At 40.3% G+C, this 17,237-nt stretch overlaps 1 protein-coding gene across 12 annotated transcripts in view; it reads left to right on the top strand.

The window, feature by feature from the left end:
• Positions 1-17,237, top strand: part of INPP4B (inositol polyphosphate-4-phosphatase type II B) — a 329,973-nt gene that overhangs the window by 232,669 nt on the left and 80,067 nt on the right. For all 12 annotated transcript variants that reach the window (XM_073001618.2, XM_073001620.2, XM_073001617.2 and 9 more), the window contains 3 exons: positions 3,348-3,525; positions 5,544-5,756; positions 15,534-15,681. In XM_073001618.2, the coding sequence (XP_072857719.2) occupies positions 3,348-3,525; positions 5,544-5,756; positions 15,534-15,681 (539 nt within the window). The remainder of the gene's footprint in view (positions 1-3,347; positions 3,526-5,543; positions 5,757-15,533; positions 15,682-17,237) is intronic.

Genomic DNA, 17,237 nt, shown 5'->3' with positions numbered 1-17,237 from the left:
AGACTGATGGCACTAGAAAATTTTTTTACACAAAATACGAAAAGCAGCCAAAGTATATGTGGGTCGACAGCCCTTTCATCCTTTTCTCAGTTCTACCCATAATCCTTTCAACCGTGTCTGGACTTTCAGCCTCCCAGACAACTTGGTTTGTTCAAGGATGTTACCACATCTCTCTAGGTTACATTATAAAAATGATTTAGTTATTTTTTCAGTAACGTTATACTTTCTCCCTTTTTCTGTACAATCCAGGAAGAGGTCTTTACCCCCTGGATAGGCACACCATAATCCTAATTACAACATCAGGCTTGTGCAGTAGCTTCTACTCCTATACTTCTATGGACATATTAAGGACGGAGTCATCCGTACCATCTTTGTTTTCAGAAATCTTATCAGGTGTACTCTACCATCTGATTTTTTTACGTCTACAAGGTTTTTTTTCCCAAGGCACAAGGCGTTAGTTTTGAAACCTTCCCCAGCAAGATATAGACGTCCACCTGTACTGGTACTACAGCGTATGTTTCTCTTTAAAAAAAAAAAATACAAAGTAGTCCTCTCCCCAAATTCATTGCCTCCATGAATTCAGTGCCATAGCAAGTCAGACTTCACCTTGAACCACTCCTATAGTGGTATCCTTTACTGTTTGACCATGTGGAAGATCACTATTCCAAGCAACTGCAAGTTCGGTTCTGTCACTGTTGGGAAGTGCCGATCATCGATGTATTGCATGGGATCCGGACGCCAACTACAGGTTCTATTGTTCCTGTCCAGGTGCGGACAAGGACATTGTCGGAGATGCGTTCATATGGCAGTGGACAGGGAACCTGCCATAACTCTTCCCTCCGATATCTTTTATTCTAGGGATAGTCTTCCATCACCATCATTCCTAGTCAAAATCATTCCTGATCGAGGGCGATCCAAATACCTCCATGATGACCAATACCACCTGTCTCAAATCGATATTGACAGACACAGGTCAGTCCCTCCGGTTCCTCACGTCCTAACTTCGGAAGGAGGGATGGTCGACCATCTGGATCTATCATCCATGAACTTGACATTCTGAAGAATATTACCACTTTGACTTCAGTGTTCGATTGAGCTCGAAATCTTTTGACTCGATGTCTATATATAAATAAATGAAGTCTTATTGCATATACTGAAACAAAGAACTACCTTGCCAATTTTCTTTGAAAGGGCTACCTACTTGACATTTCAAGTATTACGTATCTGCTACTGTTGCCCATTGACCAGATGATTCTGGTCCACTAGGGCTTGTGTCTCACTCTATGGACAAGCATCTCCTCAGAGGACTCCGTATTATCCGTCCTCCATGTAAACACATTGTTCCTCAATGGTCTATACATCATTCTAAATTCACACGGCCATTCGAGCCCATTCATCTTCAAATGCAAAATTAATTACTCTCAAACAGCCTTCTTAGTGACTGTCATCTCTGCCATGGGAACCTGCAGCTTGGACAGATGGTATCCGATCTACCTGTAATTCATTTCTCCTGATATAGTGGCTTTCTACTTGATTGTCTCATTCCTAACCTAGTTGGTTAGTTGTCGTATTTATCTATGCTTCATCTTACCATGATTCTTCAGATCACCATCATTTCCTCTAGAGCACATGCTCCACAAGATGCTCACCAGCGTTTGTTTTGGACACTACCACAGCTTCTGAACAAAAGACAGGTTCTGTTATGCTTTCATGGTTCTCATTTCGAAGATCCACCTTTGTCATATCCATCTCTAGATCGATGGTCCGGGCTGTATCTATTGCTTACAAGTTGTCAGACGGGTCACCGTCTCATCGGCTTTAGGTTCGCTCCACAGAGCGCTTTCTACCGTGACTGCATCCTGAGTAGAATCGAGTTTCTCAACGTCTACTATGTAACTATATGAGCCATGCCATCCACCTTTGCGGAGCACTACCACCTAGACATAGGAACATGCAATAAAACTGGATTTGGCAAAACTGTGGGCATCCTTCCTACCGTGACGTCCCACCAGCCAATAAGTGAAGCTTGCCAGTCACCCATATGTGTGTATTCACAGAGGCCACAAAGAAGAAAGAAAGGTTACTTACCTGTAACTATGGTTCTTCGAGTGGACCTCTGTGAATTCACACTACCCACCCATCCTCCCCTCTGTCCGTCACGGGTGTCTTATCATGGTACAACTCTCGCGCCCGGCGGACAAATTACAGGAACTGAGGGGAATCTCAGGTGGGAGGAGCATGTGCCTCTTGGGGGATCGTCCCATAAAATTGTTACTTTTAGCTCTAGAAGACTGTGAAAACGTCAGCGCAGGCGCAGACTAAACCCATATGTGTGAATTCACAGAGGTCCACTCGAAGAACCATAGTTACAGGTAAGTAACCTTTCTATCTCATTTTTTATGCCAGAAACAATTTTGAGGTCAACAAACCAGAAACCAGAAAAGCTGTGAAAAGGGGACAGAAAACATGATCCTAAAAACCAGCGGGCAAATTTTAATCTCAAGAAGGTGGTTGTTATTTTTAGGTGCAACATTAGAAAACCATTAAATCAGAAATGGGAGACTGGTGTTGCTACTTCTATGCCACCATCTAACTTGCCACTTCTCAAACTAATGCAGAATATCCTTCTTCAATTGTTTCCCCATGAATTAAAGTTTTCACTGCTGTTTGGATTAGCAGGTAACAAAGTAACTAGCTCTGTCTTGAATCTCGCCATTCTACATATTTATTACCATTCTACCTATTTCTCATTAATCCAGGAAGTTTGACACTTAGTAATGTCCACATACTACATTTCTCTGCATAATGGACCGAAATGGTGATGACTCTCGTGTAATCTTCAGATCGTCTTCTCAACTGCTAACTTGTTTTCAAAAGCTTTTTTTCACATTCCATCATAGACCTTAAACAGGCATCATAAAATTTAGGTATTTTATTTGTGCCTGTTATAAAATGCAAATGTATTGTTGAGAGTTCCTCAATGCTTAAATAATAGACACGTCTAGGTTTTTTTCAACATTTCCTTTGTTTCCATGGCATACAGTAGTTCATTCAAAGAGCTTCAGGGAATAATTAGTTACAGCAGTGATGTCTGGAGCATTCATCAGAGAAAAGGTTACCATCTCTTACTATTCCAACAAGGCCTATTCTCAGCTTTTAGCAAGTTGGATTTTAAAATAATGCTCATAAATGTGTTACGGTGAACTTTAGAATACTTTTCCACATTAATTATAGTGATGATGAAAGCCATTGCATACAAATAACAATTAGCCATCTGGCCCTAAGAAGTGAAAACAGGTTTTAACTTTATCAAAATATTCTTTTGTTTCTCTCTTCCTATTCTGCAGTACCGGGTACCAATGTATTTACTATTCACCTGAAAACACAGCTAAGGCAAAAGAAGTCCTAAGTAACATCAATCATCTTCAGCCTCTTATAGAAAGCCACACAGATCTGCTGCTTAATTCTGCAAGGCAGCATTTGCCAGACAGCTTGAAGAATTCCTTAAAGATGCTTTCAGAAACGGTATGATTCAAAGATGGTCCCTGCAGTGGCAACTAGAACTACCAAATCCCAAACTGCTATCTTTTCCAACATAAAACTGGCTACATTTATGTGTAGAAATATTAATTTATTCTGGTTGTTATAAGATTTAGGATGCTACCGTAAAAAAGGGAAAATCTTCTGATAATAGCTCCAACAATTTCAAGCTGTAGCAATCTTAATCTGAAGTGACATCCCTTAACTGAGTGCATGCATTTTCTTCTTGTTTTGGGATTATTTTGAAGTATTCACTTGGGTTTTAAGCATAGGGCATAGAAAGCGCATGTTATTTTACTTTTTACATGTTCCTTACATGTTGGCTGCAAAACTAGGAGTGGACCTGAAATAAACTATTAGTAATATTAGTATTATTAGCAGGGCATTATAAGCTCTCTTTTTTCTAATTCTTTGCACATTACATCCGCAGCTTACTTGAGTTCATAATTTTTGTTTCTTTTCGGAGTGGTGGAGCATAACTGAATCTGAAAAAACCAAGAAGAGGCTTTGACCATGATTTCAAAGAATTGCGCAAGCCTTATTTAGACATTCTATAAAAGAATTGACTAAACATGTGAAGAAGGGAGCATGTTAGCCCCAACCCATTTTCCTCTCCTGCGGAGAAAAGAGCCTCTTGTATGCATGCAGGATATCAATATGAACCAGAACTTGAATTTTCCAGGGTCTGGAAGCCCTTCATGTTTGGAGGAGACTCTCCTCTTAAGGCTTTTCCTCTGTGTATGAGCAAAGCAACACTTGTTTGGGTAACACAAGAGACACTGTAGAGGAGAGAAGGGCTTATCCCCTTCAATGTTGCAGGCATAAGCAGATCTGTCAGCATACTTAATGTATGGGTTCCCAATGACGTTTCTTCTAAGCTGCATAGGTGTGTGGCCATTCAACACTACATTGTGCCGCACACCCGCAGCCAGTGTTGCTGCCCATTTGGTTCCAATTAGCAGAAAGTTAGAGGGAACATTAGTTCATGGGTTTAAATTTTAACCTGCTTTTGGCCTTCTGCTCCACTGCATGTAGGGAAGACCTCCAAAATGGGGACACTGTTAGTATGCTGTTTTAGCCAGTGGCATGTAATGGGGTACACTATATTTAAAATAGTTTGATAATCCTCCCAATTCAGATGTCTGTCAGTTGTTGTTTTTTTAATTGAATGATGTTTGTATCTAATGCTCAATATATTTCTGGAAGGAGAGGGAAGGAAAACTGCTAGCAGTTGGTTGTATACCACTTATTATAAGAAAATGCAGTGAGGATTTAATCTGAAAAGGGATAAGAAGAAGAGAAGAAGTGCCAGAGAAAAAGGAGTAGGATGTCTCTCTTGTGTTTTTCACTGACATATGTTGTTGCTCTATTTTATATCCTATATGCGTGTTCTCTTTGGAGCATTAGTGTTATGCTAGATATACCATTAACTTACCCATATTCCATAGGCATATGCATTTATACCTCACTTTTTGCTAACTTACTAAAGCTCTGAAAGCTTCTGTATTAGATAGTAGCCGGTTGACTAGAGGTTTATCCATAATCACTAAATGTACTGGCAAAAGGAAAGTCAAATGAAAATGTTTTGAGTCATTTCTTTTGATTTTCATCTACTTAGCTATATTTTTGTTTAAAAACAGGCTCAGAAGCACTCAGAGCAGAATGCAAAAGACCGAATGAGTTTTATTTATAGTTCCCTTACACTATTATATTTTTCTGAGTTTTTTATGAAACTTACTAAAAACCCATGGCCACCTCTGCTTAGCCCATTTTAACCTCTATTCAGAAGTAAGCTCCACTGCATTCAAAACTGTTTCCTTGTAAAAGTGTGCAAGCCTGTGGTATTGCAGCACCAATAGAAAGCCCAGGCTTCAAGGAAAAACCAGAAATATTTTATTTCTTTGTTGTTGGGGCCATCATGGCCATCACAGATTATGCAATGCATATACTGTATATGCAACAAATCCTGCAATTTGTTGACTGAACATTCCTTTTCATTCTAGACAGAGTTATTTGTGCATGCATTTAAGGATCAGCTGATCAGAAGTGCCCTTTTAGCTCTATATACAGCCCGTCCAGGTTGTGTCCTAAAAAAACCAACTGTGCCAAGGAGTAGCGTTGAAGAGAGTAGTGATGAGCCGAATAAGGATCAGCCCTCCCAAATCAAGAGACAAGATTCAATACCTCACCATTCAGAATACGATGAAGAAGAGTGGGTAAGTAGCTTCAACATTACATCCTTCTCTCTCAAAGGTCTTTAGTTACACACTTATAGTTACAAAGTGTACCTTTTACTTTCTTTTGCTTTTAAAAATTTTCTGGGATCTGGAATAGTCTGTATAACCTCTGTGACAAACACATTTTTATAGTGTATGCTTTTGTAGACTCAAGTGCACTTCAGAGGTTATGCTGCAATAAATGCCCAATCCTTTAATACGCCACATGATTGCCTTTTTTGCTTTAAAAGAAATGAAAAATATACTTTTTTTCTTTTCTTTTTTAAGTCGGATTTTGTGGTTTTGGATTTATGTGCCCTGTACAAATTGAACGATGGTCATTTCAACTTTTATGGAACGAAAACAAAGCAAAGAAAATTATGCAACGTCTTTTCCCTGTTTCTTTTCCTTGCAGTTATGTATTAAGATACAATATCTGGAGCAAGTGTTTGGGGTCCATCTGTGGAACAATATTTGTTCTAACCTGCTTCTTTTAAAATATGTATTTTAAGGTATTTTACAGTGGCCAAAATCCTGTTTATTTTTGTGTGTGTGTTTGTAAACAACAGGTTGTTCAGTTTGGTTGTCTTCTTTTCATGTTGTGCAAAGGGGGAAGTGACGGCCGCATGTTTACCAAGCAAAATCCTCAAGCATTGCTAGTCCCAGGCCTCTCCATCTGTACTTTTACCTTCAGTCTGATGCCCTTCTGTACTCCTCGCTAAATCGCATTCCTACCTATTTCACTACTACTCGTACAGTGAAATCCTATCCATGTCTCTCGAGAATTAAGTCCCGTTGAGGGTGTTTCTCCGAGATAAGCAGGTGCAGGATTCCTGCCTTATATATTATAATAAAAGGTTCGGGCTTGTGAATGTCTGCAATGGAGCTATTTATTCATAATGAAGAACATAACTCACCTATCCCTCTGCCTGCCTCCCTCCCTTCCTTCCATCTAGTGACAAGCCACTACTCTGGGCAGTTAAACAAAGAAATTATTTTCCATGTATAAGACCCTGTCTCCCTTTTCTAACCCAAAAGTAAGAAATCCCCCTTTCATCACAAGACCAGTTGGAGCAACATGGTGAGAGGCTGTGTAGCCTCCTTTAAGTAAGGTAACCTGTTGCCTTCCTCATGGTTACATCTACAATTGTTAGGATTCATGGCAATTGGCTTTGGTAGATGGGGCTGAAAGGTAATCACGTTTGAAACCTCATTGGAGCACTTGGTTGAGTTAACATGATATCGATTACTAAAATCTGGCATCCACAGTCCTAGCCTTCTTCAAATGAACTCAGTCAATGTGAGGAAGCAAAAGGTTAGAACAAAATGCCACAAGAACCAAACTGTTCTTTGATTGGGTGCATGGAGCAAAGCCGTTCGGGGGATTCATCCTGAATGACAAGAAAAACCAGTTCTTTTCTAGTTAGTTTACATGACCTGTTTCCTAGAGGCAATACTTGCTCCCCACAAGCAATAAGGAAAGTGGCTATTTAAAGTCTGGCTTCATCTGTCTTTCTCCATTACCTTACAATGGAGAGAGTGAACTGGGTCACAGCTTGTTTTCCATGAATCCAGAACACAAGAACTGCCTTACTGCATTAGACCAAAGATCCTGTCTACTTGGCTGCAGCATTTTTCCACCAACACTGGCCAGACAGATGTCCATTGTTATATTTTGTCTCCTTTGTGCAATGCATAATATTCATCTATCCATGAATTCATATTGTCAGTTTCTGAGTGTGATATACAGTAACATACAAAAACAATGAATATATAACGTAGATGCAGTGGAAACCATTTTCAGTGTTCTGCACATATTTTCCCTATTCCTTATAAAAGGGGAAAAAATCAAGGAGAAGCTGCTCAGCCCTGAAGCGTCCAGAGGGTTTATGATTCAAGTGGTACTGCCTTGCAACCTGGTGTGAAGCTAAAAAGGTTTTACAAGAGACATATTTTCAGAACTCATGCTGAAAGTGATTCTCTTTGCCATACTCTCCATTGCAAATATGTTCAGATCGGTGCAAATTAAGCAACAAAACAATAAAATGACATGTAATTATCAATAGTATTCATAGGCAGTACCACAGGAATGCTAACTTTGTAAGGTAATGTATTTCACCTGATGGTTACAGATTGTCTCTGAATAGTTGCTCCCATTTTCTCTCGCCAGCTGTTTCCAACATTCTAAAGCCTTCCTTCAGGGAGAGTAAAAAGCCATGCCATACATAATGCAAGAGTTAGGTGGGCAGAGTGCCATTTGGAAGCCACTCTAGTATATTTCTATCTGGTTAACATGGCTGATTATAAAGTCTAAACAGTAGTGAGCAAATACTGTATGAAAACACAGCATAGGTAGTAAATTCAGGCTCAGGTTGTCCAAATCTAAATTATTTGAAAAGGAGAAATGTCAAAATATTTCATTAAGTAAAAAAAAAAGCACTTCATGCTTTCTGCAGGTAAGAAAATAATGCATCTGGTTGGCAGGATTGTTGTACTAGGGTCAAAAACACAATAGCCAGGCCTAGGAGCCAACAATGTACTTCTGTTGATTTCACAGCTTCCATCAGATTGGTGATCGTTTTCTCTCCTGCAGCTGTGCACCCTAGAAGTCTGTTTTTGTGGCTTGCAAACTCTTCAGGTACTCATGGGTTTTTACGCAATTCAGGGGCCACAGCAAGGAAATTTACAAATATAGAAAACTCATGTATAACCACACAATTATTTGCTGTATGAGTGTGAGTAGTGGAGAAACTAATATTAAGAAAACACATGAGTGTGAACTTAAAAGCTAATAGCTGTATGGTTAGACACAGATTACTCATGGTTTTGGACAGCATGTAGGTCTCCAGCAGAGAGGAGGGCAGAAGGGGAGGGCTCCTGAACCCACCAGCATCAGATGCTGAAGCATACCTTCAGATATGCACCACTGTATCTTCACCATTAACTAGGAGATCCTAGGAAATAGTTTTCTAATATGCTGTCTATATTGGTCCTTAAATGGAGAGTGAGATGTACTCTAGCCACTCTCTGAGGGACATAAACTTACAGATCCACATCTTTTTACAGGAATAATAAAGCAGTTGGAGCAGATCTGTCAAGTGTAAGGCAGACAGGACACAGGAGAGTCTTCCTTGCTGAAGCAGGGAAGATGATTTTATGGAGCAGCATGTTTGTCAAAGCTCAGGACTACTTCAGTAAGAACAATTCGGATCTTGAATTGCCTAAGGCAGAGTTTTAATTTCCTTTGGAACAAAGAAATCCACATATTGGGAATGTCTTACAGTGCTCCTGTCTGAAATCTTAAAAACATTCAAGTATATTTTAAAAATTTGAAGAGGAAAGTAGTGGAGGGTTTCCTCTCACATGAAAGAGAAAGCAGAGGGAGAGATAAATGGAGTTGATCATTATTATTGTGAACCTCAGAGACCTGCATGAAATATGACAGTGAAATTTGGCCCATGTCCCAGGCTGTCTTAGTAGCTATCTGTGTAAACCAGTAATATATCTAGTGAAGTTAGTTGCCTAGTAGGAATAAAAATAAGAAGAGACCCAGCCCTTCTAATATTAGACCTACCAAAATGTTTCAGCTGTCAGCAGTATATATTTGTGTGTCTTTTCATAAGCATATTGGCCTGAACGAGACCAATTTGACTGTCAGACTGAGATTCAGATTCCAAACCTGTTTACAAAGCAAGCGTATGAATTCACAGAAATATAGGAAAAGCCATGCTAGATCTAACCAACTAGCCCAGTGAATGAGTACAATATTCTGTTCCCACAAAGTGTCTAAGCAGATGCTAGTGAGAATCCCAGGTCAAAACAACCATAATAGGAATTTCTCAACTGTATTCCCGACCAACTGCAGCTGAGGGGCATATGGCTTCTGACGCTGGCAATAATCCATAGTCATTCGATATTCCTGCCAAAATTCCCAAACTGAGAAGCTAATTCCTCAATAAACATAATGGGCACTAATGGTGATCTAGATATCACAGTTTACAGTATTTTATTTTATTTTAAAAGTTGAAACAAGAATAATATTAGCCAAAATCTTGTCGTGTAAATTACACTAACGGTGGTATCATCACTGGCAGCAAGAGACTGCCTGAAGTTAAAGAATTCCTGCTTTCATCTCAGGGGTTGCCTAGCTGATCCATAAATTACCTACAGTCAGCATCACTTTGGGCGAGTCAGGTGATTTAATAATCTGCAGTCCCTTCTCCCTGTTCCTGGATTATTTTTCTGGCAGTGTTAAATTGGCAATAATTGAAGAGTTTCTGTTCAATCCCAGAGATTGCCTGAGTTCCTTGCAGTTGGACTGATAGTACGTAAAGTGCAGGCAAGTCGGGTGACCTCCAAGGCCAAAGCAGGAACTCTTTAGTTACTCTTTATTTTCCTGCCTGCCACTGTTATCACTCCTTACCCAGGTATACTTTGTTCAACAGGATTTGTCCATTAAATTAAAAACCGCACACTATCTTTATCTAAAGTATATAAATTCCTTGCACTGAAATTCAAAACCTTTGTAAAGGTAAAGATTGCCCATGACAATTTTTGTCCAGTCGTGTTCGACTCTAGGGGGCGGTGCTCATCTCCATTTCCAAGCCATAGAGCCAGCGTTTGTCTGAAGACAATCTTCCATGGTCACATGGCCAGTGCGACTTAGACACAGAACACTGTTACCTTCCCACCGAGGTGGTCCCTATTTATCTACTCGCATTTGCATGCTTTTGAACCGCTAGGTTGGCGGGAGCTGGGACAAGTGATGGGCGCTCACTCCCGTCACTTACAGGCTTCTGCGGTTTAACCCACAGTGCCACCACGTCCCTTTACCTCCTTAGAGTCATCTAAATGAAAATGAGAAATCAAACATGCTTCTTGAGGAAAGGAATTTGAGAGGCAGGGGCCACTGAAGAAGAATCCCTGTCATGGTCCCTCAAACTTCATTGTACCTGTTACTGGGTCTGTTAGGAAGTCTGTGGCCAGTTTTAAGGCACAAGCTGGGTTGTTGTTGTTTAGTCATTAAGTCGTGTCTGACTCTTCGTGACCCCATGGACCAGAGCATGCCAGGCCCTCCTGTCTTCCACTGCATCCCGGAGTTTGGTTAAATTCATATTGGTAGCTTCAGTTATACTGTCCAACCATCTTGTCCTCTGTCGTCCCCTTCTCCTCTTGCCTTCACACTTTCCCAACATTAGGGTCTTTTCCAGGGAGTCTTCTCATGAGATGGCCAAGGTATTGGAGCCTCAGCTTCAGGATCTGTCCTTCCAGTGAGCACTCACTGATAGGTTTGATCTCTTTGCAGTCCAGGGGACTCTCAAGAGTCTCCTCCAGCACCACAATTGAAAAGCATCAATTCTTTGGTGGTCAGCCTTCTTCATGGTCCAGCTCTCACTTCCATACAACATTACGGGAAAAACCATAGCTTTGACTATGTGGACCTTTGTCAGCAAGGTAATGTCTCTGCTTTTTAAGATGGTATTTAGGTTTGTCATCCCCTTCTTCCCAAGAAGAAGGCAGCTTTTAATTTCATGGCTGCTGTCACCATCTGCAGGGATCCTGGAGCCCAAGAAAGTAAAATCTGTCACTGCCTCCATATCTTCTCCTTCTATTTGCCAGGAGGTGATGGGACCAGTGGCCATGTTCTTAGTTTTTTTGATGTTGAGCTTCAGACCATTTTTTGTGTTCTCCACTTTCACCCTCATTAAGAGGTTCTTTAATTCCTCCTCACTTTCTGCCATCAGAGTGGCATCATCTGCATATCTGAGGTGTAAATACTACCTCATTAGTAAGTTAAAATGTATTCTGTTTTATGTTTAAAATATTAATTTCTTACTTTTGGGTTACAAAAGGGGGACAGTGTCTTATACATGGAAAAATATGGTAATTTCTTTGTTTAACTGCTCGGAGTAGTGACTTGTCACTAGATGGAAAGAAAGTTATTGATATAAATCTTCCACTGGGATTCATTGTTGTTCCAGTAAGCATGTATCGATTTACAAAACTAGATCTGAAAATGTGGCCTTTAGAAAAACATTTCTAGCAGGGTTTTTCAGAACGTGGGAAGCTAATATTTTTAAAACCAGACTTACTTACAGTATATATGTGCATGTTCTGATCACATTTCCCAGGGAGAATAAATTATTCATTGCTCTCTGCTTTTTAAAAAATGAATTCAAGAGGTTTCAGCTGATAATCATACCCCCCTCCTATTTTTCTTTCTGAATCCAGAATTGACCATACTAAAAGCTGATTGTGAGGTCTTTGTTCGTGGAGTGCATTCTGAATATGACCTAGATAGGGGGTAAATTATCCACTATTAAATGACATAGTCAGAAATAGCAAACAAACAAAAGTGTTATTTACAGAGAGTAATTTATGCAAAATATAGCTTTGTACAAAAATGGCAATGCAGAATGATTGGTTGGAATGATGAGTACACTTCAGTGAGTACCTGGCAGAAAATTATCTTTTTTAAAAAAATGTTTTCATGCTGAGCCATGTTCTGGTTTACACTCTTGTTATACCCTCTAAATATGTCATCATGGTATAGTTTTTTTCCAATTGGAAATCTACCAGTGGTGGTCTGTACTCTTATCATCTGTGCAGGAGGAGAACCATTTCACACATATTTCGTATGTGTTATACAATCCCTATCACTGCTGTGAGAAATCCCCTGCCTGAATTTGAGAGAGGGTGGGTGGCTCAGGCAGGCCCTTTGGAAGGTACTCTTAGGTTCACAAAGCACGAACACAGGCAGGCTTCTAAAGCAGTGGTTCCCAACCTTGGATAACCCAGATGTTCTTGGGCTGCAATTACCAGAAACCCCAGCCAGCACAGCTAGTGGTGAAGGCTTCTGGGAGTTGCAGTCCAAGAACACTTAGGTTATCTATATTTGGGAACCATTGTCGTGAAGCATCCCACCTGTAATGCATCGTTCTCAAACTCTTAAGGTGAGTGGTGCATATACAACTCCTGAGAGAAAGGCTGACCAGGTCACTAGTAGGAGGTGACACATTTTTCTACCTGTTTCTGGTGCTTTGCCATTTGAAGGAGGCTCCTCACTTTATTTAAGAGGTGGGCTAAAATGTACTTATACAACTCTTTTATCCTTTCAGAAATATTCTGCTTTCTCTCTGATATTTTGTGGGTGGGCGGGCAGATGGATGGATGGATGGATGGATGGATGGATGGATGGATGGATGGATGGATGGATGGATGGATGGATGGATGGATGGATGGATGGATGGATGACAAAAAAAAACACTAAACACTAAAATGTAATAGCAATAATAAAATGAAGTCTAAAAAGAAAAAAAACAGTGGTGCAGTCATTTCTCAGCCTGAAAGGAGGCAGGAAGTTCATCCAGGGCCGGTGTGAAAGGCATCCCTGAAAAGTAGTGTTTTTAGCTGCCTCCTAAATAAGTACAGGAAGGGGGTCAGGCACAGCTCCTCTGGAAGTTGGGTCCATACCCTTGGTGCCACCACTGAGAAGGCCCTATGCCTAGTAGAAGATTCCTGGGCCTCTCTTGAGATGGCTACATGGAAGAGCCTGGCCTGGAAGGCTCTGGTGTGTTAGGCAGATGATATTCAGGAAAGACACTACATGCGGAGTTCTCAAACTGCGGAGGGCTGTATATGTAAGTGTTAAAACCTTAAACCTGATCCGGGACACAACAGATAACTAGTGAAGGCTAGCCAGGACTAGGGTGATGTGGTCAAATTTGCCCACCCCAGTCACCAGCCTGGCTGCCGTGGTCTAGAGTTTCCGCATCAGGCCCAAGGGCAGCCCCATGTAGAGAGCATTGTAGCATTCAGGCTGGGAGAATATCAGTGCCTGTACCAATGTCCTGAGGAAGCCCTCATCTAGGTAGGGACAGAGTTGGGTGATAACCCTAAGGTGATTAAGAGCCAATTTGGACACAGCTGAGATCTGGGAGTCTCACGAAAGAGCCGGGTCCAGAAAAATGCTCAAATTGCAAACTCGATCTCTAAACGGAAGGGTGAGGCCATCCAGTCTAGGAATAACCCTCCCCAACTTTTCAGAGCCTCCCCCCCCCCCGGGCCAGGAACAGAATCACACTGTCTTGCCCAGGTTGAGTTTGAGCCTGTTAGCTCTGGTCCATTCCAACAGAACCACTGTTGACAATATTAACCTTGTTGTTGTCACTGGACAGACAAGTGAGAATCCAGCAGTTGTGCATAAATGGTATTTTGAAGTGTTCTTCCCTATTTGTAGAAGAGAAATTGGGACAATCATGACCAAATTTCTCCAGGGAGAAGAACAAATCACCAACAATTTCTTTCCACTTCCTTTTCCTCAAAGGTTTGTTGCATTGTTGCAAGTGACAACAACAGCAGCTCTGTGGGCAGCCTAGTTATTATTTTGCTTCCTTCGCAAAGTCCCTAAACCTTGTACTAATGGTAACAAAGAGGTAGTCGCAGTGAATTATTTGAAAATAATTTTGCTGAGCAGCTTTTTTTTCCTAGGGAGTATGAAGGGGGGACTTCAAAAGATTCTGAAGGCAGATTTATGGAGGCAGATTTATGGAGATTCCTCAAGTTGACTAAATTGCAGGTGAAATAGTTCAAATCCATTCTAATGTGAATGGTGTGGTTGATACAAGTCTTGTAGATGCAACTGTGCTACTTGCTTATCCTGTGATAATGGACATGTTCAAGTTTCTGCAGACTGAGGATATGAGCAGGATCCTTGGACAGTTGTGAGCCATCATATGCAGGTTTGATCCTTGCCCTTCCTAGCTCATAAACACAGCAAGAGGAAGTCTGGCCAAGTAAGAGAAGGGAGTAGATACCTTATGGGCCAGTCTGTAGTATTTCATGCAAGTATTGGAGTTTGTGGCAGCTTCCCGATTCCAGAAATACTGTACTTGGATGAGATAGACTGTCAGATCCATTTCAGCTTGAATTCAGTACTGATTATAGAACACAGACAGGTTTGGCTTTATTGCTGGGTGGCCTGGACCAAGCAACTCTGTGCCAGCTAACAGCACCCACTGCTTCCAAACTTCTGTTAAAGCCCAGGGGAAGATGTCATAAGGTCCGTTCTTCTGCAAGGCTTTTTCAGATCAGGGAAACCAGGGAAGTCACTGAGAGATAATGAGATGAGTAATACAAAGAAAGGGTGGGGGGAAATCAGGCACCCTCAGGTGTCTTGCAATGTTATGGTAAACTCAAAACTTCCGGACTTTAGTGATTGGTCTTGGTCTTTTTTGTGTGGTTTAATTAGGACTATATTGAACTGTTTTTAATTACTTAAATTATCTTAAAATAGTTTTAAAGCTGTTTTTATTGACTGTACCTCATCCTGATCTTTGTATACACAGCATCAGAAAGACCCTGTAATAAATAAATAATGTTGGCTGGTCTCAGCGAAGACATTGCTGGATTTCAAACATTTGATCAAATGAGGGCTGTGATCTGTGAAAGCAGATGCAACAATATGAATGTCAATCTTTAAGACATGAGAGAAATTTTTGTTTTGGCTAAAACAGACTAGCTATCTCTTGAATGGCTACCTCATGAATACCTTACAGTCAGCCTAAATTCAATGGCAACCTCAAAACAGATTATTCCAGAGATATTCCTTTAAAATTAGTAGCAAGGTTCTTCTGTGTAAGTAAGTTCAAGAATGGAGCCCTATTAGTGTAATATTATTTCACCTTTTAAAATGTACTGTGATATAAAAAGGGTCAATGAATTGTGAATTTCAACACATATTTTAATATTGAGTAGTGATACTAATCCTTTTTTCAGGACAGGGTGTGGACCAATGTGGGGAAAAGTTTAAATTGCATAATTGCAATGGTGGATAGATTGCTTGAAAAAGAAAACATCCCAAGCGCCACAAAGGAAAAAGAAAATGAACCTTCATCGGGAGAACATGTGGTGTCTCATAGAAATGGTAAGAAACACATTATTACATCGTTGAAAAGCTCAATAAAAGAAAAAGCCACTGTAAGATGAGATGAGAGGGAATTAATGGACGGAAGTGCTGATGGTATAGTTTTGCACAGTTTTGGCCTTAAATCTTGAGAGGCTTTTTATCAAATTGCATCTCTGTCATGTAGTCAAGAATCGCTTGCAGTGTTCAATTGTATGTGTGTGTGGTACATGAAAACCTCTTTGAAAGAACAGGGTACTGCTTTGAAGTTTCTGACACATTTTAATCTGCTTTAGGCTTTCCCTGGAAATGGAATTCAGAGGAAGAGTCAAGTGCACACACTTAACCCTTACCAACCAAGCTCATTGGAAAACAGGAAGAAAGCACTTAGCAGAAACCTCCTTAACATAAATGCTGTTTTTCCAAGTAAAAACATTGTTGTGATTTGTGCATACACATCAAAGCGGAAGTCTAAGATAATTTTAGTGGACTTCCACTGGCAGAACAGGACTTGAGCCATATCCCATCTCCTTGAAGGTTTCTGCCCCACAGAAAAAATGTAGTGGTCAAGCACAGTTAGATCCTTTGCTTTTCTGAATAGTGTGTCAATAACATATGGTTGGATCCATACTTAGTTGTTTGGGCTGTTGGGCTTATTGGAATCCTTTGGACTTACAGTAATCATGACTAATATGTGTCATTGGCTTAAATCCAAATGCCTGTCCAAGGTAGCATAGATCCAGTGAATCAGCTGCTGAATAAGTCAGTACATTTGTGGTCCCACTGATTCAAAAGAGTTGCTCTAAACTGGACTGGGCTGTTGTGTATTACAACTATTGTTTACACAGTGCTTCTGTACAAAATGTTAAGAAGTGTGCCCCTTGAGTTCTGTGACTCCTACTCCCAAGGAAGATTACAGAATTTCAGCCTTAAAGTATGTTTTGAATTAAGTTTGTAACAGTGCTGTTATGTTGGCATGTGAAATACAAATGTGCATGGCATGAAGAAGAGACAAGCTTTTTCTAGGAAAAGGGGGGAAAGCTCATTCTAAACATAAGAAAAACTGTGGCATGAGGGTGAGAGCAGTAGAAGGAAACAAGGAAGATTAATAATAGCTGATATAGATAATAAGTTGGGCAGGAAGAATAGAAACATAGAATGGAGCAAAGAAATTGAGAGTTTTAAAAGAGAATGAGGAATTAAACACCTCTCAGAAAGCAGGAGGAGTGAAAAAAGGAGACTAATTAGTACAAGTAAAATAGAAAGAATCATGACACCAAGTTAGCAGCTATAGAAGTGTTCTAATAAACAGGAAGAAGATGTGAAAGGGAAAAAATAAAATTGCTAAGTATACGGCTGAAGGAATATGGGTGGGATGTCAAAGGTGCAAGGAAACACAATTAGCAATGTGCTGTGGTGAATGTCACTATTAGTATGATCTTAGGGATAAACACCCCAAAGATGTGACTAATTAATGTTGTAATGGTGTGACTGATGTTATACACTATAACATACTTTGCAATCTTGTTAAAGAGCAGATTTTGTGTAGTTTGCAATTCATTTCATATATATTTAAA

The sequence above is a fragment of the Pogona vitticeps genome, chromosome 5 (assembly GCF_051106095.1).
Source record: "Pogona vitticeps strain Pit_001003342236 chromosome 5, PviZW2.1, whole genome shotgun sequence".
In the NCBI taxonomy this organism is placed as follows: Eukaryota; Metazoa; Chordata; class Lepidosauria; order Squamata; family Agamidae; genus Pogona; species Pogona vitticeps.
Note: the sequence above shows the minus strand (reverse complement) of the source record. Positions and strands in the feature narration are given on the sequence as shown.